Here is a 16931-nt window from a genome sequence, read left to right as displayed (position 1 = left end):
GGGGGGGGGGGGGGGGGGGGGGGGGGGGGGGGGGAGATGGCTTTCCCTAATAAAACCACTAACACAATTAAAAGAACATGTGAAGTTCTTAATACATCAATTCCAAAAGAAATATATGGACCACCATATCTTATTTGAAAGATAAATAGACTGCTTTGGATAAGGGGTTTAAGGTTAGGACTCCTGAGTTGTAGAGATTAGGGCAAAATGCATAAAGACTGAAAAGGTAGTGAAATAAGCATTCTTAGAAAAGATGGATGTAGGGTGAATTACTGCTGTGATCTAGACTGCACTGAAATCAGTGTGTTAACAACAATCACTACACATGTGGTATGCTGTCATCATTCGTCCACTTACGCATTACTTATAACCTAATCTGCATTACAGAAGCTCGCGTAGCAGGGGCGCCTGGGTGGCTCAGTAGGTTAGGTGTCCGACTCCTGATTTTGGCTCAGGTCATGATCTCAGGATTGTGAGATCGAGCCCCACATCGGGCTTTGGGCTCTGAGCAGGGCCTGCTTAAGATTCTCTCCACCCAACCCCCGCCCCGGCCTCCCTCTCTCTTAAAAAAAATTTAAAAAGAAACTCATGTAGTAGCAAACCAGTATACTACTTACTGCTAGTGAAGATTAAAAACAGAACCTTATGAATGTATGTTCTAGAAAAAGTCCTGGTAAAGTAAGAGCCAATAATGGTGCTTTTAAGGAATACTAGCCATTACAATAGTGAAATATTGTTGGCATGATGCTATCAGAAACATGGTAATTCACTGAATTTGATTTAAAAAAAATTTTAATTTACCAACTTGCTCTCTGACTTAAGGCACAGGAATTATTACTAAAAATGTTACACAGATTATATTTTATTTAAAAAAAGAACAACCCTGGAAGTCATGTTATGGATACTGCCCAAAGTAATCTTATAATCCTATTGTTTATAACAATGCAGTTTTTCTCAATGAACCTAATCAGAATGCCGAATTTTTTGAAATTACGATTGATGAGAAAACAGGAGAAACAAGCCACTAGGAAGCAAGTGAATTAAAGAATAATAAGCACACTGCAAGGGAAACAGAAGGGTTTCATAACAGACAACAAAGCACTGACAAGCTTTGACAAATCACTTTTTAAGAAAGCACTAAAAAGCGAAACTTCTATACAGTTAGGCAAAACCAAACTCCATGGAATAATGTGGTAAGATGGTTTGGTTTATCAAAAAGGTGTCAAAGTACTATGAATTCAAACTCAAGAAAAATAATCAAAAAAGCTATTAACATTCTAATGTGACCATGGAGGTAAGCGATAATGCTTTTCAGCATTAAAACACAAATCACCACAATTTTCATGTAACTTTAAATATAATGTAATCCCAATGCCACACATCCATGCCCACTCCATTGTAAAACATGGAAAAAACTTAATTCCACATGCAGGGATCCAGAACACTAGCAGAAGCTTCCACAAGCAGGTAGACAAATTGCCACACAAATCTAGGTATCAGTTGTGGCCACCTACCAAAATGAGCGTGAGGAAACACTTGAGAATGCATTGCTCCAGAAAGGCCTTATGGAAAGCCATAAAGAGACCAATGTCAATTAACTTACGGATAACTATTGTCAAAATAAAAGTAAATTTGTTTAATTAAAAAGTCCTAAAATTAGAATACACTGTTACAAAGTGGGTAGCATAAAAATACATAATAAAAACATATCCACAAAGTCTTTTAATTTCAACCACATTGATGACACTAATATTTAACCTGTTTGAAATAAAGGGGAAGTTAGAATAATAAATACCAGAGAAATAAATACCAAATGAAAAAAAACCATTTATGAAACCCATTTTTAAATAAACACTAACATTTTTTTCATGTCAAGATACAGCTACGTCCATAAAAAGACTTCGTAGGCCTCAGGAGTTACACCCTATGCTATTCATAGGATTATCTAAAATGACCTAGAATCTACCTTTTGCATCTAAAAAGTCAAATCTTGCGGAGAGCACCTGAATGATGTCTGATTGTTTACAATTCTGCACTAACTAGAAATTCACAAAGATAACTCAAGTGAACTAATTAAGTACGATGAGGGGAAAATTATTCAGTGTAGATCATTAGAAAGGTGGGCACAACTTGCGGTTTACAATGTAATGGCTGAAAAGAGAAGAGAAGAGAAAAATGCATCTCGTGTAAATCTTACCGGGCATAAATGAGGTCAGAGGGGTTACACATAAATACATGTAATGAACAGAAAACAAATTTAGGCTTGTAAGTACTAGAAATTGTTTGTTTGTTTTAACCATCTGGAACGGACATGTTTCTAAAATATATGTCCATGCATTTTAAATTAGCATACTTAACCAATTAAATGTGGAAAAACAGAACGACTGAGAGATTAGAGTGGTTAGGAGTCTTGGTTCTGTCATTTTCTAAGTACAGAAGGTTATTTAACTTCTAGAAGCTTCCATTTCCTCATTTGCAAACAGGAGGCAGAGGGAGGGATAACAGTACCTACTTGACAAAGCTGCCATGAAGATAAATTTAACAATAAATTTTTAAAAAGTGCTGTAAATATTCAGTGGATATATTTTCCTTGCTAATAACTTTAAAAGATGTATACTTAAGAGATACATCAGTACTGTGTTCTGAATTCAACAGAGGGGTTAACTGAGGAGGAAGGGTTCTATAATAAATAAGTTAGGTCACTCTATGTTTATCTCCTTCTTAAAATCCGTAAGTCTCTTGAGAAGTCCTGCACTAAGAGTTAAATTGTTTATACCAGCGTTTCCCACATACGTTTGGCCCTCTTCCATGGAGTATTTGATAACATCTCAAGAGTCAAGCTCTACAAAATACACTTTGGTACAAACTGACCTTTAGTCAACAGTGACTGAACCAATATGAACTGCCGTAACCTCAGTCTGCGATAATGATGCCCTCTTAAGCTCTAGTCCTGGACTGCTATAAAACTTTAGACTTAACAGCTTTTTGAGATATAATCCACATTATCACACTATCTGTCCACTTAAAGTGTAGAATTCAATGCTTTTTAATATTTTCTCAGGGTTGTAAAACCATCATCACAATCGAACTGTAGAACATTTTCATCTCCTCCACCCGCCCCCCCCCCCAAGAAATTCCATACCTATCAGCTGTCACCCTCCCTCTAACCTCCCCTCCTTTCTGTCTCTACAGATGTGCCCATTCTGGACATACCACATTACAAATGGAATCACAGGTTATACATTACTCTGTGACTAGCGTCCTTTAGCCTAATGTTTTCAAGGTTCATCCATGTTGGAGCATGCATTAGGACTTCATTATGGTTTATTAACAACAAAGTTCCATTGTATGATTATAACACATTTAGTTTATCCATTCATCAGTTGATGGACATTTTGGGTTGTTTCCTCTTTTTGGCTATTATGAATAATGCTTCTATGAACACGCGTGTACCAGCTTCTATGTGGATGTACATTTTCATTTCTCTTAGGTTATATTCTTAATGAGTGGAATGAGTGGAAAGAGGAAACAGAGCTGGTTTAAAAGAGTTCTGGGTGCAAATATAAGATGAGTCATTAATCAATTCTGAAAGTTTAAGGCAAACCCATCAAATCGGTCTCCACCTAGGTAATAAAACTAGGAGGCTGGTCTAGATGCTACTATTATTCTTTCACCTCTACATTTCTATTAAGTTTATCTCCTTGAGGGTGAAGAAAATCTTTTACATCATTCATTCATTAAAATGAAGTTAGGGAAATAAAGACTATTCATTCCATAGCAAAGGACAGAATTATAAGAGAATTTCATAATAACTGAAAACTGTATTAACTGTTAGGATTTAAGGCCTCAAAAGCTCTGTAAGAAAGAATGCTATTATAGAATCCTGAAATGAAAAAGGTCTTAGGCCATATTGGCTAATATCCTAATGAAGGTTTCTATGTAACATGGTGAAAGAAAATTAAAGCCCCAAAGCTTTATAAATGCAAAAGAAAAATGATTATTAAAATATGTATTTTAAGAAAGAAACATTATCAGTAAAACATTTTAAATTTTGCAAAGAACTACTACGCAATAACCTCCTTCAAAAGCTACCTCAAATGGAATTTAACAAAATACCTGAAAGCAACAAAAAATATTTCCTAAACAATATTAATTTTGACATTGGAAATTTCTAAGCATAGTATATTTATCAAAATACTATTCATATTTCAACTTCAATAGAAACATAAGTAGTTAACATTTACTTTTAATCATTTCTGTAACAAGGTGATCAATGTGATAAAGTGGTTTACAATGGAAAAAAATTTTTTACCTTGAAATAAGACTTTGTGGACACAATTTACCTTTCAATTGTGCTTAGCCTAATACTAAAGATCACCTTATATCATCTGAACATACATCGTACCTTTTACATTCTTGTACGTCCTATGTAGATCCTTAACTTTAAAGGACTTTCATACTCTACATAAAATAAGCAAAAAAAGCCCTTAACTCTAATGACAAACCAATTTGGAGGTACAGTCATGAAAGGAAAATAATAGGAAAGATTTACCAACCATCTAGGATAATGCAAAGACCATGCACAGTGATTTGTATCATCTGAATTCTCACAAAAACCCTGCCAGTTGGAGAATATTGTTCACATTCTATAGAAAAGGCTGACAATAAGGCTCAGAGAAGTTAGATCAATACAAGCTTAGTCAAGGTACAATCTGAGTTTCCACCCTTCAGTTGTCAGATGGCGTTATAAAGGCTATAAAAACTGCGACAGTATCTTGCAAACAATTTTAAACACTCAACAAATGTTAGTACATCTTCCTAACATCTTTACTCTACTCTACTCATATACAATTAACATTTAAATTAGGATCACCTAGCATGTAAATACTAAATCAGGATCTGAACACAAGTCTGGCTGTACCGAAAACATATTCACTTAACTTTTCTGAGCTTCATTTCCCTCAGCTGTCAACGTGTATTTGATGAGAGTTAAGAGGACTAAATAAGACAATGTACAGAATCCTATGTGCCCAGAGACATCTTACATATTCATTCCACCAAGTCAAAATAATGTGCTAAGAAATAGAAATGTTACATATATCGTAAATGATGAGTATTTCCATCCAAAACACAACAGAAATTAAATCACTGATTAGGTATACCTGAATTAAAACAAACTTTTAAAAAAAATTATGTGGAATTAAAATACTTATTAAACATCTATTATGTGAGATACCAACAAATTATGACTGAAGAAACTCCTACTACCACAATTCCTAATCTTGCCAATGACACGGATTTGCTAATAATTACCAATTCTTATGGCACAAATTATGTTACAAGCACCTTACTCTTTCAAGATTTCACATCAATATATGCTATATGCATAAAGCTTTAGTTCTAAAATTATTGAGACACGTACACAAAACAAAGCTGGCCTTAATGGATTTCAAGCTATACCACATATATTTGCTGACACCCCAAGATACTGGGAAATAGTTCTGGTGTTCAGGGTGACAGGACAAAAATCAAAGAGGCGCAACACGAAAACTATGTGGCTGGCTTGCAGCATGAACCAAAAAGAAAAAAGGGAAGGAATAAAGAGGATTAAAAAATTATCAAGAGAAAATATTCAAATACTGTATCCCAATCAAATCAGGTTTGCACAACTTAAAAAATGTGAATGCCCTAAAAGAGAGAAGCACTAGAAAAGACCTAACTGCTAAGACCTCATGTAACAAAGCTAATGCGTTTTTTGCCATCTCATGAAGAGGAAAACACAAACAAAAAAAAAAAACTTCTCACAAATTTTTCCTATTAAGCTTGAATGAGTAATAACCAGTAATTCCAAAACCAGACCACCAAATGAGTCAGAATTACTACATTCAAAAGTCCCATCTCGGTCACAAAGTGGCTGCATGGCTCTAAGAAGTCTCGCCTCCGTGCTTGGGCTGCCTCACCTGAAGAACGAAAGCTGTGAATGAGCGGTGGGGGCCACGAGAGAACTGCTAGGGTCCCTCTCAAATATGAAAGTCCAGGATTTTATAAACTTTCAGCTACTGTACACTTTACGGACAAGCTCTTCCATCCACCTCCCATTCACTACAGTAAGAAAGAAGAACTTTATTTTCTGATGTTCTTCCCATGGTGTCTTTGCAATAAACAGACAGCTTTTCCAAAGTTTTCTGTTCTATGATCCATATTTATGTCCTACCTGTTGCTCCTCTGGCATTGGTCTGAAATGGATTTGTAGAAGATGCCACAGAAGGACCAGCAGCAGCAACAAATGGATTTGTGGAAGGCGTAGCTTTAAAAAATTACAAAAATACACTATAAAATCCTAATATATTTGTATTCAATTATTAAAAATATTTATGCATACATTTATGAAGATAGAAAATTAGAGCTTTCTGGTAATAAATTGTTGCTTTCATAGCCTTCCAGTATTCCTAAGAAAATGCAATACAATATACACAAGCTCTTTATAAAAACCAGTCTATGTACCAGAAACACTACCTCCAAAGGGAGCAGGCACACTGGAAGAAGCGGGCTGTGTCTGTGCCGAAGCACCCACTGGCACTGTTCCGAAAACACTGCTGGAAACAAAAAGAGAAAGAGTTCTTTTTATTTTTTTAAAGCAAGGGTAATCAGTCTACAGGGTGGCCATAAAATGTGGAAACAGGTAATACTGAACATACCATATATCATAGCAGTTCTTAAACTTTACATCTCAGGACTCATTTACATTTTGAAAAGTTACTGAGAACCCCAAAGAGTCTTTGTGTAGATGTGCTGTATATTAATAATATGTATAGTACAGAAATTAAAACAGAAATTTTTAAAAATTTCATCCTTTTAAAATTAACCATAAAGCTATTACATGCTCACATAGTAGCATTTAATGATAAAGAATTATTATTTTCTAAAACCAAAGGAACTTAAGAGTCACAATGGTATTTCTGTAAATCCCTTCAATGGCTGCCTTAATAGAAGATTGTCCTGTTGTGATACACTGTTTAAAGTATAAGAAGAAAAACTGTGCTCACAGACACCTAGCTGAACAAACTAGGAGAATCTGACGAGACTGAGCACATTCAGGGTGGTATGGCCGTAGACAAACTAGGAGAATCTGAATAGATTTTTCAGGTAACTGAATACTTTCCTTGGTATCATACCAAAAATGACAGTGATAGTTTACTAACGGTTAGCTGCAAAATGGAATCTGAAATCATATCAATGAATTCCTTTGCACTCCACTGAAGTAACACCTACTAACCTATCTTGCACTTTAAATGAATCTTTTATCAATTTTATATCATTTGGAAAATATCTGATGCAAATCTTCTAAATGTCAACAATTTCTTTATGTAAAAATCAAAAATTTACATTCAGTAATATCACCACTCTTCTTATCAAAAAGTAATGTGAAGCTGTCAAGCTCATGGTGGAGCCAATAAATTTTCTAAAATTCTAATATTTGCTTGGAAGTATGAATTTTATCAGTTATTTTCCTTAAAGTGACAGACTTAAATATTTCATTTTTGAGAAAATGTCTGCCAAATATCAAAATCTGAATAACCATGGTATGTCAGTCTTTTAAGGAAAACCAGTGTTCCATAAAATAACCAGTGTTCCATAAAACAATGGGTATATCCATTATTATATGTGGCTGGTTCATTCCACAACTCAAACAACCACACAAGCTGACTGCCCGCAAGTCACCCACCGTACTTCAATATGCAGCAGAAACTACTTGATACATACCTTACTTGAACACACAGAAAGTTAGGACATTATTTAAGGATCAATATTTAATAAAATTAGATTTTTTAAAAAGATTTATTTGAGAGAGAGAATGGGGGGGCAGAGAGAGAGAGAGAGAGAGAGAGACGGAGAGATCTCAAGCCGACTCCCCACCCAGCTCAGAGCCCGACATGGGGCTCCATCCCACCACCCATGAGATCATGACCCAAGCTAAAACCAAGAGTCGGACATTTAACCAACTGAGCCGCCCAGGCGCCTCAGTAAAATTAATTTTTTTTTATGGTTTCATCAAGAATATTTGTAAAAATATATAAATAAGTCATAGGGAAGTAATGTACAGCACAGTGACTATAGTCAATAATATTATAGTGCATACTTGAAAGTTATAAAGAGAGTAAATCCTAAAAGTGAGCTCTGTACAGGGACGGACAGTAACTACATTTACATGATCATTTCACAATATACACAAACATCAAATCATTATGTTATACACCTGAAGCCAATGTTATATACCAATTATACCTCATATAAAAAAAAAGAATATTCATAAGAAAGACTATTCACAAGTAAAACTGAAATGTGTGGTGGTAAGAAATATAATGACTATTAGATGACTACTAGTACAGTTTGGTGTCGTGGTCTTAATCTGTGCTAAAGTGCTGGCTGCTGGCAAGTTTTTACTTGTCACTGTTTTTGCACCATCAATACAAATGTCAAATACTAAAAACACAAATAACCTGTCAGAATTATTGTGAGTATCATTTTAACTTCAAAGACCCCTTGAAAGGGTCTCAGGTACCCCAAATGTTCCATGGACCACACTTTGTGAACCATTAATACACGGTAATATAATATCAGTAAACCATTTATGTATACCTATGTTTCCAGACTTTATGGTCACCTTGCTATAGATCACTATTATATATGTCTAACACAGACCATCTTAATGAAACAAGATATATATAAATACTCTAAACTTTATTCTTTGGATTCAATTTTTCCTGTTTGGCATATAGAAAATTAACTACTGGAGAGTCCAAGTAGTTAGTGTTACAATCCTCCCATTTCTCTCTAGAAAAGATGCTAAAGGGAAACAAAAAGGTACTCAGATAACGGAAGAAAGAAGAGACAAGTCTGCAGGATGGAAAACAAAGAGATGGATAAAGCACTGCATGGTAAGTCACCTACACTTCTGCATCTGTTTCCTTCAGAAATGTAGAAGTTACAACTATAAGAGTTTTTAAAGATCTATTGCTGTTATAATGTGTTAAGACTTCCTGCTGCCAAGAAGTCCCTCACATCAGATATATTTGAACACAGTTAAGGACATATCTATGTGTTAATACCAGTAGGACACTGACGAGATACAGAATTGGGTCCTGGATTCTCTTGCAAACATTTCTAAAAATGTTTATTTACAACTAAAGCTATAACATGTTACTTACAGTGTGTAGTCTTCATGACTAAGATAAAAGTATCTAATTTGCTAAATGGATTTTCTGCTCAGTATAATTAAATCTGTATATAACCCCTCACTCTGAGATGTGTACATACTCTCAATTACACTTTCGTGTTCAAGGAAGAAAAGTAACAAAACCTTTGATTAAATAAAAACTCAAGGATATTTTAATTAATAAATTAAACTCAGTTTCTGCAAACTACAAAAATATTCAAGAATTTAAAAAATATGTCCCCAGTCATTATTTAACATTATTATTCAGAGTTGAAAAAAAAAAAGATGCAACATGAAGCAGGAACATTGACTGAGACAAGGTACCTGCTAGCATTACTTGTGGAAGTATATGCGTTACTGGAAGTGGCTGCAGAGCTGAAAACGCTGTCTAGTTCTGCCAGGGCTGCATATTTGTCTGAGGATGCACTTGACTGACTGGGAACTGAAACCACAGAACCAACAGGAGCTTTACCTGCGGTCCCAAAGCCACTCCCCTGATCACCACCTATAAACGAACAAAAACAAATTACACTGAAAACTTAGTTATGCTTTCAATTTATCAACCACATTTGCCATGAAACACGTGTAAATTTAAAACCGATTTAAAGCTAAGTAAATAAATAGACAGGACTCTACAGTCTTATGTAATAAACTACCTAGAAACCATCCAACAAGATTAGTTGCTACAGGTACCACTGTGGTAGAGACAAAATACTGTTTCTGTAACAAAAACGAACACTCTGTACCAGTAACATGTCTAGCTTATGTATAAAGAACATATTCTCAAAGTGCTACATTAACATCTCCAGAACAGGTGATTCTCATTCAAGTGAACATACAAATTTATAAAATGCTAGACCCAATGTGAACCCATGAACAGTATCATTTTGCCAGGGTTGTCCATGAAAAAATTAGAGACAGTATTAAGAGGAGACATTTACACAGCACTTATCATGTGCCAGGCACTGTTCTAAATGACTGAGATACAATAACACGTATGAGTTCAATGCTATTACTACCCTCATTTTGGAGCTGAGAAAGCACAGTCAGAGATCAGGATGCAGACTCCAGTCCAAAAGCAGACCTCTGCTGTTCTCAACCACACTATGCATTTTTAGAGGCAAAATACTGGGGCTTAAGATCAAAACCAGGTATAAAAATACACTGTAAAAATAATGGGTTTGTTTTTTTTTAAATACCAACATAGTAATAGTAAAAATAGTTCAAAACGAATATATTACAAAAACCACCATATAACCCTCCAATCAGCACTATTAATAGGATATGTTGGCCCTCTATGGCCTTCCAACAGTGAAGCATGCTTTCTAAGACAAAATTCAATTTTGTCAATTACTTTCTTTTAAAATTAGAAGTCTACAAATAGTTTCTAGGCCTTCCAAAAGGCCTATTATTGGATTATTTCACATTCAAAATATGGGAAATAGTCATGAACCTTTAGTATAGAGAAAATTTCTTCACAACTATGAAAAGCATAACGACCTTAAATTGTAATAAATGCAACCAAATCTAGAGGACTGTTTAATATACAAATTTGTATTTATTTTGTTTAAAGCTTAATACCTTGCCCAGCACTGAAGATATTGTCTAAATTAGCAAGTGCTGCATATTTGTCTGTAGTCTGTAGACCAGCTTTGTTCGTTGAAACTTTACTAATAGCTGATGCTGTTTGATGACTCTGGGAAGTATTGAAGGTTCCAAAATCAGCACTGGAGGATTTGGGGAAGTTATCAAAATGAGCAAAATTAGCATTTACTGATCCAGCACTTCCACCTGTAACAGAATAAACAAAACACTTGAAATTTCTAGACTTCTCCTAAAATCCTTTGATAGATTATATGATTTCTTTCTTAATTAAGTGTTCTATAAGCAATTCTACTGGCAAAAGGCATTTAATTTTAATCATCTACACAGGACTTTTTATAATTTGAGAAACTACATTTTCAAAGGCCCTGGAAACATGTAGGGTAACAAGTTACTATGTGTAATTATCTACCCTCAAGTAAAGACTATAAATCACAGAAGAGTAACTCCTTGCTACCGGGTTTGAGACTCAGTTATTTTATAAACTATTCAGCTATCTATATACTATCACCTTTTACTAGTTCTCCCTAAATGGACTCCATAAGCAAAACGCAAAGTATACTATAAGCTCTTGTAGCTCCAAAAGAGACAGGGTTGAAACAAATCCCAGGGTAGAGATTTAAAATGTTTAAGATGTACTATTTTGAGCCACAGTATCTTAAAAAGTGGTCTTTGAGCTTTAGGCTTATTTTACTTAAAGAGCTAATATTTAATTCCACATAATAATTTAATGTACATATAATATCATGATTGTCCTCAGTAAAATCATGCCCTATTATATAGTTTAAGGAATAAAAATTATAGTACACAACGTATAATCTAAGTATCATACCAATTTTTTAATTTATAGATCACAATTCACCTAACGGTCACTAATTCTGCTAAGATTTTAAAGACTGTTCTATACTCTAGAAACTTCCCTGAAGTACTATCAAAAGACTAAAACCAGACTATTTCTTTCTATGCTTTTGATGCTACACTGTTGGCATTAGCTCTTTACACCCACATATTAGTTTCAGCAATCAAAATAGTATATACATATACCTATATATTAAATGATAGCAAAGCACAATTACAGATATTTTAAAAAACAGAAAGATACAGCCCTATTTTAAAAAAGAGAACACAAACACTTTACCATCAACTAGTATTACAGACATTGTAAAATTTATACTGATAAAATTTCTTTCAGGAATTAAACTCCAGTTGTTTTCAATCAAAACTAAGTAAGGTGTGTTGGTATTTAACACTGTGATCTGTTACAAGTAGCTGGTGAACAAAATACGTAATACTAAGCTTTCAAAATTTGTATGATGAAATTTACTTCAAATTATTAAAAACTAAATTATTAAATCAACTCTTTTATTGTATACCACTGTGTTCTCTAAATCTGAGTTTAGTAATAGTGAAGAGAGAATAAAAGTGAGAATTTCAGAATGATTATCATTAAGAGATGAGTAACATTCTATAATTGAAAAATCCATGAAACAACATAAAACGTACAAATTAGTAAAAGATGCCTACTTGACAACAGAACTTACTGTTGGAAGCCTGGAGAGGAAAAGCTGAAGTAAATTCACCAAAACTGCAGCTAGATGAAAGCATTCTAAATGCTGGACAGCCAGAAATTACGTAAATGATGGAATTTAAAGAAGAAAAAAAAAGAAAATTGAAAGAAAAGTCTTTAAGACAATACACAGAGTTAAAAGTTGAAAGAAAAATAATCAGCCAAAGATCTAAAGGAGGGTTCAATGAGATTCTGAAAACAATACAGTTTATGGGAGAGTACTCAATGCTTAAACACCGATTCCTGCACAGAAAACTATTTCCAGTCCGATTAGAGTGACTGTTCAATGATCTCCTTTTGACTACCAGTATTTATCTTCTCAAGCTTGCTGCCCTGAAAATTACTTTTATTTGTATGGAAGCGATCCTTTATTCAATGTGCTCTGTGAATTTAACAAATTTTTAGCACTGTAATGCTCCTGTGCGTAAAGAAATTTAAGGAAGATTCATACGCAGGAAAAGGAAGAGAACAGACACTGTGAATTAGACAACACACCAGAAAGTTAAAAAACAAACAAACAAACAAAAAAACCAGATGAACATAGAAAAAAAGATTTCAGGTTTCCCCAGAGCTTTATAAGGATAGAACTATTTGAAAATCAAATAATTATAGAATTTAAGTTTAGGATAATTTTTCAAACTACATCTAGAGAGTTTTGTGTTTCAAAGTAAACATTAAAGCATAATGCTGGAGAAGCTCTACCTGTAGTTTGGGGCTGAAAAGGAGAGTGACTCGCTGTGGGGAAACCTCCAAAATTACTCGAACCACTAGACTGTCCAAATGCATCAAAGTTTGCAAAATCTGCATTTGCAGAATTCTGAGCTGTAAATGGTAAGGAACAATATATGTTAATGAATATGAAAATTATAAATGAAAAATATGACAAATGAAATTTTATGAAAAGTTTCTGTCTCACAACTCACTTTAAAGAGAATTCATTTAGAAATCAAATCTTAAATCCTACCAGTGTTTATTTAACCCAGTTTCAAGCAATTCATTGAAAAGTATCCAAAAATTTCTCCCAAAACACTTTGTATAACGATAAATGCGTACACAATACCCTTTGAATAACCTCAGGAATAGTACAGTAAAAGTGATTCTATTAAAGGACACTCTAAGAGCATTAAATACATGAGTTACAGTAAAGCAAACAGAGATGTAGGATATAGATTACATTCTGGAAAATTCAGGTTTAAAATGGTAGTAAGTGATTCATCAGCTATGTGAATCTAAAATAATGATACAAAGAAGGTTAAATATTCTTTTTGGCTTTTTTCTAAGTTTACAACTATTTTACACCATGGCATATAAAGATGAAAAAACTGAATGTTTAACAACGACATGATTGTCAAATAAATCAAAGATATCCACATTCTGTTTAGAAGCCTGCCATTCTTCACACATACTAAAATTTGAGAAATGATGAAAACAGTAAAATTTACAACATTAGTGTACTTCAGACTCAGTGAAAAAGACCAACTGCTTTTTTCCCCACAGATCATCAACATAAGAGCAAATTTTTAGGCTTCTCTAAACTTAAAATATGTAGCTAAGTAAAATAATTCAGAAGACTTTTTTTTAAAGGTAAAACGGATGCTGAATAAACTTTTTATAGAGAATATGATGAGAAGTGGTTGGTATGCAGGAAAGGGAATGCTAAGTGGGAAGAATGAAAAGCATGCCCAAAAGATAAAGGTTAAATGCCATCAACATAGTAAAAGTCAGCCACTTTAAATCCTTTGCAGGCAATTTCACTTCAAGGAAGTTTTCATAAAGGAATAATCTTGTAAATGAATATGGCTACATCTAACAACTAAACAACATATGTGTTTTATAATAATAATGAAAAAAATTAAAAAACTCAAATGGCCAGTAATGAGGGATCACTTAAATATATTATGAAACATCATACAAAGAAATATAAGGCAGCCATTTAAAAAAAAAAAACACATAGAATACGTAGTCCTATTCAAAAATGCTTATGACAAAGTAAACAAGATAAACAGGTTAATAAATTCCAAATACATTTTCATTTGCCAATTTTGTTAGCATGGTATCACAGGCACAGAAAATCTGCATTTTCATTAACAAAAGTAGTGAGTTTTCAGATTGGTATCATTTTCTCCTTTGCTTAAGTTTACTAGGCTTTTGCAATAAATATGTATTCTAATTTAGACAAACCAAAAAAAGTTACTAAACAAGAAATTTTCTACTAACAAAGTAAACTATTATTCTAGGAAGATAATCAGGAAAACTTATAGCATTTTATGTAATTACTCTTTTGTGTCTATCTGAAAACCTCCTTTTACTAGACACCTCCTTTACTAGACACACTTCCCTTCCTACGTCCTCACATCCAGCACTTCTGAGAGGTGGAAATGCTATGCTATATATACATATCACTGCTCATACTTTGTTCTTGAAAACCTTTTTTAAACACATTTGTCCAAGCTCTCAAACATTACACAGAGGTGTCTAAATTAAAAGGCTGTTTATCATGTAACAAAATAAATTTTGTATTTTCTGGACACTCGGAAATCTTTTGTTATTATTTCTAATTAACATAATAAGATTCAATTTATCAGCTGAGATTTTACTTTCCCAAAAATAAACACAATGAAAGATATACTAATAAATAATTAAAGGATCAATATATTGAAAAATATTTTGAAAGAAATATCGACACAAGTTTAAATAATAAATGTAAGTTTAAACTCAGTTACCATTTAGTATAATCAAATAAGTTTGTGAAAAGGGAATCCAAAATAATCAGAGAATTCCATCCTAACATGAAAACTGTACAGCCTTGGACAAGTCCCTCAATTGCTCAGGCTCCACCAGTTTTTTCACTAGCAAAACAAAAGGATTCACTAAATGACCTGTACTTGCAAATCCAGCAGTATGACTCTATAACTTGTAAGACAACAGGAATAAATTTTTAAGAACTGTGGAATACTAGGCCCAGAAGAGGAAAATTCTACTAAAAGACAAAAGAAGTCGAATATTTAACATATAGATAATATAACTATCAACCAAAAGAATAAAAGAATATGGTATAGGAAGTTCTCAAATTTAGAGTGGGTTATATTTCAAAAGACAAGTTCTAAGTTTCCTGAACAATTTACCTCTACATCTGTGAATAAATGAAATGCATCTATACATTGGAGAAAAAGGAATTAGGTCCCTAAGCTGGTTTATCACTTATAACCTCGAATATATGTGAATATGTAGTCTATAATAATACATACTCTATATTTAACTTACATTTAGACCATTATAGGGAAAATATATATTTTAACATGTTTCAAACATCATCAGGAAACAAATCAGTTCAACAATCCATTTTGTTAGTCAAGTCTATTTTATCACATTTGTAAACACTGGTGTTTTCCAACTGGAGCACCAAACACGTTAATCAAGTATCTATTCATTATAGCAAAGGAGGACTTTGTAATACTTCTTTCGCAGTTTTTATATGGAGACATTGTACCTACTCAGTGTCTTCAACAAATGGTTATAGTAACTTTTAAAATTGATAAGTACTGTCGAATGACATTTTAGAAACCACAATTCTGGAAATTAAACACTAATAAATTCAATAATAACAAAAATTACTAATCTGTAACCTCAAGCAATCTCTATACAAAGAAATATAAACTGAACAGAATGTAACAAAACAGTAAAGATGCTTTTTAAATATAATCTTATCTCAAAAAGCACAAAGAAGTAATCTCAGTTTAAGAATTTAAGGCACTAAAGTTAATGAGCCTAAATCTTGCTGAGAATTGTCTTTCCTCTCCAGTGAGATAGGATACTTATGAGAAAGGAAGATAAACATAGAGACCAGAGACAGAAACTGACTGCCTTCATCAAATTCAGCTGAATTTGTTTCACCTACATATTTAAATTCTTTTTCATCAACCCCAACACTTAGAACACCGCACATTAAATAAACAAGCTTTCTTGCTTCTCTTAAAATCAGTGTTATCTGGTAGTCCTGAGGCTGTATATCCATGTGTCAACAGGGGATTAGAACATCCCCCTTTGCATGTGGTTCCTTCCACAATGCATTATATTACTCACTTGTGTTAACTGGGTGGCAAGACAATGAAGTTTAACATCCATCCCTAGTACAAGGTGTGACAAAAATCAATGACAGTTTATAGTTCATAGGTTTGTGATAGGTTTACTACCAACCAAGCAAAGTTAACTATTAAATTCTGTAGGTTAATTATGTTTCTAACTGAGTAAGTACTTCTGTAGAAGATGACTTTTCCTGAACACAGCAATAATCCCACCACTGATACACATCCTCACATACCACGTCAGCCAGGATGTTCAGAGGAAGGGTGAAGACGTCTGGCTTTTAAGCCATTAAACTATCTGAAAACATAACAGGTTTCCCTATAAAATAATGCTAACTAGATTGGCCTATCTGAGTAATTATCATTTGCTATTAAAAGTTCCGTCACATCAATCTGTACACGAGAAAATTTTCACCTTAAAAGGTTTTTTAAGAGGTGCCTGGGCGACTCAGTTGGTTGG

The 16931-nt window shown here is 33.6% G+C and overlaps 1 protein-coding gene across 6 annotated transcripts in view; it reads right to left on the bottom strand.

The window, feature by feature from the left end:
• The window catches only part of AGFG1 (ArfGAP with FG repeats 1), a 73657-nt gene that overhangs the window by 3632 nt on the left and 53094 nt on the right, over positions 1 to 16931 (bottom strand). For 2 of the 6 annotated variants that reach the window (XM_021682960.1, XM_021682962.1), the window contains exons 6-10: positions 13089 to 13208; positions 10799 to 11008; positions 9542 to 9722; positions 6517 to 6596; positions 6215 to 6307 (exon numbers count right to left, since the gene is read on the bottom strand). In XM_021682960.1, coding sequence (XP_021538635.1) covers positions 6215 to 6307; positions 6517 to 6596; positions 9542 to 9722; positions 10799 to 11008; positions 13089 to 13208 — 684 coding nt within the window. Of the gene's footprint in view, positions 1 to 1514; positions 1563 to 6214; positions 6308 to 6516; positions 6597 to 9541; positions 9723 to 10798; positions 11009 to 12360; positions 12433 to 13088; positions 13209 to 16931 lie in introns of all 6 variants that reach the window. The other 4 variants (XM_021682959.1, XM_044913438.1, XM_021682961.1 and 1 more) reach the window with 4 other exon arrangements.

Source organism: Neomonachus schauinslandi, chromosome 3, assembly GCF_002201575.2.
Source record: "Neomonachus schauinslandi chromosome 3, ASM220157v2, whole genome shotgun sequence".
In the NCBI taxonomy this organism is placed as follows: Eukaryota; Metazoa; Chordata; class Mammalia; order Carnivora; family Phocidae; genus Neomonachus; species Neomonachus schauinslandi.
This window is presented reverse-complemented; position numbering and strand designations above follow the sequence as displayed.